We start from the raw sequence: 6,000 nt of genomic DNA, 5'->3' as shown, positions 1-6,000 counted from the left end.
TTATTTCCTAAAGACCGTCATTAGCAGTTCCAAATATGATATTAAAGAAAGAAGAAGAAGAAGAGCATCATCATCATGTTGCAAAATTGCTTGTTGACCAACAAATGATTGTTTATTTATCTTCCTTGAGTTGCAACATTGTTTTTGTGTTTTTAAGAACTACAAAGATAGATAGATAGATAGATAGATAGATAGATAGATAGATAGATAGATACAAAAAAAAAAAAAGAGGAGGAAATTTTTTGTGAATCCATGCTAGATATAGTCGTAGTAATAATAATAATAATAATAATATATATACATGTTAATTGATGAACACTTGATCCGCTAGATATAGATTTAAATCCTAATGCTTTGGTTACCTCCGGAAATCTTCAAATTATAGAAAGGCATCCGCTAGCTAATTCCAAACATGTCACATGGTGGTTGCTCTTTCTTTCATACATTTTATCTACCGATTATTGCCCCCTTTTTTTTTATTTTTCTCTTTTAATTCATTCCTTGTATGTCGCTCTCTCTCTCATTCATGAGACTTTTCGTGCACGCAACGTTCATAGAAGCAAAAGGCACGTCCGCTACTCGACCGGCCTCCCTCCCTCCATGTCATATTTGTCTTACCACTGACTGATGCATGATGCAACGCCAAATACATCATCCAATTTGAACCACTCGTTGATTCATATCTCCTGATATACGATTGAAGGGCACGTATCTGGAATCCATCTTTTTTCCTTCCCTTTTATCATACATACTATAACACCTCTCTCTCTCTCTCTCTCTCTCTCACTGGATACAAAGCCTAAACCACCAGTTGGATCCTCATACCAACAGGATCCATCATCTCAAGATGCATCTTCTCAACCTAAATAGCTCAGTGACGGTGGAGGAGTTGGGACCACCGGAAAGTGAGAGCAATTACTAACTAGGTAGGGCATTTGCAGACGGATGGAGGCATTCATTTGTTGCGTTGCTTGGTGTAGGTTAACAACTCGTTGATCCCTTCCCTAAAGGAACTTGTTCCGTGAAGAAGAATCTCGTGGGGACTCTCCAAAAGTGTTTCTTCTTCCCCACTCTTTTTTTTTTCTTCTTCTTCTTCTTTCTTTCTTTATTTTCTGGTTTCTATTACTGCATGTCGCCACTCAACTTCGTGTTGTGTTACGAGTTCCACCTACCACTCCTTCTCGAGAAGATGAAAGCGACTTCTCAGGCTCCCACCACCAATGGAGCGAGTACCTGATTTGCTATATAGAGACCACATTGGGTGAGTTCAAAGTACCTCCCAAAATCTACGTCTGGGTCGAGATGGGGTTGCTTCTCTCTCTAACTTTCTTCCTTGTGCTCACAGCAGCAGCAGCAGCTCCCTCGGAAGATGCTTCCCACAGCTCGTGCTCTTCCAAATTCAGTGGTACTTCTCCTTTATTTCCTCATGTTTGTGCTTCTCTTCCTTTTAAATCGAGATACAAGAATAGAATAGAATAGAATAGACCGAAAGGAGAATTCATTTTGTGCTGCTTCTTTTAATTTTCTCTTGGTGTGCTCAACTGATCGAAAACTGTATAAAGCTCTCATTCGATCATTAATTTTTCAGAGATGCTTCTTCCAAGACTACACATATTCCATCAAGGAGACAATTTGGTGTATGCATAGGTTTGCCGAAACATAATTCAGCAGAATAGAAAACATCGATTTGAATGAAAATTAGTGCCGAGAGACAGATAATCAAAAGTAATATACAGCATCCTTTTGCTCAATCAATCTCTTTCCCTCCAACGATTTGATGCTTCTCAAGTGTTAATGGCAGCTGATAGCAAACAGTTAATTAGGTTGTTGCTCATGGACCATCCAAGATGTGACAAAAAGATTAGCTCATCATCATGTCAATTAAAAGGACCAAATAGTCCTCCAATAATTAAATTTCTTTGCTTTATCATCAACAGCCAACTCTACCTACTTAATTAAAGAATTAGTGTCCATGCAAGAATTCTTTAATTTAGTACATCTCATGTCCTCCTCAAAATTATCATCCTTCTCTTTTTTGGTTCCTAAATAATTGTCTTTTTATTTATTTTTTTAAGTCCTACGAGAATATTTCAATAGGAGGAGTATTTTTTTAATAAAAAAAAACAATTACAATCAAATAAAGTATGACTTCACTTATTCCTCGATAATGGATTAAATAAATTAACATTTTCACAAATTCAAATATAATTTCTCTGTACTAACTTACTTAATTTAATATTAATGAACGAAATTAAGTTAAGAGAAACACTTTATCCGGCCCTGCATCAACAAAACTATTTATGTTTTTCATCCAATCCATTAATCCAGCAGGCCGGCCCATATAAAGACATGGGCTTCGATCAGATTGCTTGAACCATGTATTTTTGTGTGTTGAATTAATTGAGCTGGCTGGACCCGGTCGACCTCAATCGATAAACCTACGGGACCTGACTGCTGTATCCTAGTCTTGCCTACGTTTGGTGACGTCGAACCGTATTAACATGTTTGATATATTCGGACGTATATGACGCATCATTTGTTCCTCCCTCCACAGGTGAACTGCACCTCCTCGACGGCTCCGGTCTCCGCCTCACTCTGCACCACCCCAGGAGCCCCTGCTCCCCTGCCCCCCTCCCCGACCTCCCCTTCTCCACCATCCTCTCCCACGACGAGGCACGCGCCACATATTTCGCCGCCCGGCTGACCAAAACCGTACCACGAGCCGCGTCACCACTCCTCCAGTCGGCCGCCGTCTCCGTTCCCCTGTCCCCCGGAAACTCCATTGGCGTCGGCAACTACGTTACCCGCATCAACCTCGGCACTCCCGGCAAGTCCTACTCCGTCGTCGCCGACACCGGCTCCTCCCTCTCCTGGCTTCAGTGCTCCCCGTGCAAAGTCGAGTGCCACCCACAGGAAGGCCCTTTGTTCAACCCTAGCGCCTCCGCCACCTACAGATCCGTGCCCTGCTCCGCGTCGGAGTGCGACAGCCTCGAGTCCGCCACCCTCAATCCTGCCGCCTGCACCATGTCCAATGTCTGCGTCTACGAGGCCACCTACGGCGACGGCTCCTTCTCCGTCGGGTACCTGAGCAAGGACACGCTCTCTTTAGGCTCTGGCCGTCGGCTCGCTGACTTCGTCTACGGCTGCGGCCAGGACAACGAGGGCCTCTTCGGCCGCTCCGCCGGTCTCATCGGCCTCGCGCGCGACAGGCTCTCCATGCCGTCGCAGCTTGCGCCAACTCTAGGATACGGCTTCTCTTACTGCCTCCCCACCACGGCGTCCTCCGGGTACCTGTCGTTCGGCTCAAACAATCCGGGGCGGTTCTCCTACACGCCGATGGTGTCGAGCTCGTTGGACGACAGCCTCTACTTCATCAGGCTCACGGGCATCACGGTCGGCGGGCGAGGTCTGCCGGTGTCGGCGTCGGCCTACACCAGCACGCCGACGATCATCGACTCCGGGACGGTCATCACGCGGCTCCCGATCGACTTGTACGACGCGCTGAGCAGCGCGGTCTCGGCGGCGCTGAGGGGGTACAGGCGGGCGCCGGCGTACTCGATACTGGACACCTGCTTCAGGGGGAGCCTGAGCAGGCTGGCGGTGCCGGCGGTGGACATGGTGTTCCAGGGGGGCGCGACGCTGAGGCTCGCGGCGAGGAACGTGATGATCGACGTGGATAGCTCCACGACCTGCCTGGCGTTCGCGCCGTCCGGTAGTGTGGCGATCATCGGCAACAAGCAGCAGCAGACCTTCAGTGTGGTGTACGACGTGGGCAGGTCGAGAATTGGGTTCGCTGCCGGTGGTTGTGGCTGAGGGAATGCTGCTGATGGTATTCGTTTACGTGTGCATGGTGTTCGTAGTACGTGGATAGGAGAAGAGTAAAGTGGAGTGTGGCGTGACAGAAGTTGGAGGTGATGAATTATTAAGGTGCACTATGTAGGGCTTGATTGATTGTCGATGCAAGGTTTTGGGCGACAACATCTGTTGGATCTAATCGAAGTGAATCTTGGCGTAATCGAATGGGATTCAATGTTTGTGCTTCCCAAACGACGGGGATCGACCAAGTGATAAGGATGGGATAGGGCGACTCCAATGATAAGCATAAAGCATAGTAGGTATTCATGTCGCATTGGGATGGTGGCGGTCCCGTAGACCAATTAATGTCGATGCCAATCCGGTCCGTCGGGTGGTCCTCGAGACCGAATGGAACCCAACTGTTTCTAATTACAACGAGATCAGTTTGACTTTTGTTTCGATCCTATTTCAGGTCAAAGGCACATCGATGCTATGCTATGCTATGCTATATATATACAGTACTTGTGTTTGTTTGTTTGTTTCTCTACCGGAAAAAGGAAAGCGCTGTGCTATAACACTATCAAATGTTAAATCTTATGGCAGTCAGAATAGCATAATTATTTTTAAGGAATGGTTGGAAACGAATACTTTGCCAATGTTAAATCTTATGCAGTGATACACCTTCCTAATTAATCTATCCATCGAGATCTCCACCGGTGTATGCATGCATGCATGTCATACAGACACCTTCCTAATTAATCATCAAGGGAATGATTAAGAACTAACTCTTCGTCCCCCATTCGAGATGGTGGTGCCATCTTTCGGAGGTTCCATTTCCATTTGTTAAGAAGCCCCCACCCCCACCGCCACGAGCATTTGGGATGTTCTTCCGTTGGCTTACATACATCACACGGCCAACTAAGTCAGACTGGTGTTACTTTAATCAAACTTGGATCTGCCGAACCATCTGATCTCCCTTCCATCCCCACTTTGTTGCAAGCACAAGTCAAAATTTGGCTTTCTTTATGAGGGGGCGGTACTCCGAGAAACAACGCTTCCAGACCTCCATTTCAACCCCACCCACCCAAAGGAGGAGGAGAAGAAGAAGACTAGGATAAGAGAAAGAGAAAGAGAAAGATAGGAAACTAATAATAATTTCATGATACATTTTTCCTATTTTATGATGCAAACCAAAATAAAAAGGCAAGAAGAATATTATGGAAATACCAAGTAAACGTCCAACGAAAACAGAAAAGAAAGAAAGAAAGAAAGAGATGCCAGATTCCAACTCATACTGAATGCTAGAGATGTTGATCGGGTAATCTCAAGGACTTCAAAATCTATATTAAATTAACAGTTGGAAATCTTTATTGATGGTTCGATATTACTGGAAGAATTGATAGAGATGATGAGCATCTGCTATATGCTAAAACATAAAAAATAATTCTACGTATAAATCAATCGATACATCAGACAAATATCTCAATGGATCATTTTTACTCCTCCCCCCAAAATCTCTTTTTTACTCCTCGATAATAACTTTAAAATAAAAAAAATTGGAAGGATCATTTTTTCTTTCTTTCTTTTCTTTTAAATAATAAACAAAAACTCATTTCCATTCAGTTCCATCAAGAGATGATGAGTATCTGTCTATTCTTCCTTAGCAAATATTCCTAGTTATTTTTCTTTCTCTATCGAAACAAACTCTACCATTTTATTTTCATCTTAAACATTTCAAAAACATGATCATAGATAGATCGATCACCTGATCTTAGAAACCAGCAAACCAGCTACATAAATGATCGGCTAAGGGGATTACAAGTACAATAATCATCTTTCACTATCTCCAAATTATCCAATAAAACATTTAAGTTGATTAGAGTTCAAACTCTTGCTACAGCATTTTGTTCATCTACTAACTATTAGTTCGTCCTCCATGGTGATCTATTCAAATAATAATAATAATAAGCGTAATATTTATGGGTTGATTCCTCAGTCTTGAGGTATTTTCTTTCTTTAAAGGACAAATGTTTCAAACTGTGATCACTGTAAATGGGAGAAAGAGGCGACCTTAGTCAATTTAAAGATACTTGTTAAACCAGCTGAGTCTAGAGTGGACCGGTCAACTCTTCATGGTCAATAAAACCAATTAATTGAATCCAATTTGATATTTCTTAGATTCAGTAACTCAATCAAACCGGTCAA

At 43.5% G+C, this 6,000-nt stretch overlaps 1 protein-coding gene across 1 annotated transcript; it reads left to right on the top strand.

Moving 5' to 3' along the window:
• The first annotated feature begins 1,254 nt into the window (after positions 1–1,254).
• On the top strand, positions 1,255–4,015 carry LOC103969734 (aspartyl protease family protein At5g10770). The gene is made up of 2 exons (XM_009383385.2): positions 1,255–1,405; positions 2,555–4,015. Exons 1-2 carry the CDS (start codon positions 1,303–1,305, stop codon positions 3,811–3,813), a joined length of 1,362 nt encoding a protein of 453 aa, XP_009381660.2. The 5' UTR covers positions 1,255–1,302; the 3' UTR covers positions 3,814–4,015.
• The last annotated feature ends 1,985 nt before the right edge of the window (positions 4,016–6,000 follow it).

Source organism: Musa acuminata, chromosome BXJ2-10, assembly GCF_036884655.1.
Source record: "Musa acuminata AAA Group cultivar baxijiao chromosome BXJ2-10, Cavendish_Baxijiao_AAA, whole genome shotgun sequence".
Lineage (NCBI taxonomy): Eukaryota > Viridiplantae > Streptophyta > Magnoliopsida > Zingiberales > Musaceae > Musa > Musa acuminata.
Note: the sequence above shows the minus strand (reverse complement) of the source record. Positions and strands in the feature narration are given on the sequence as shown.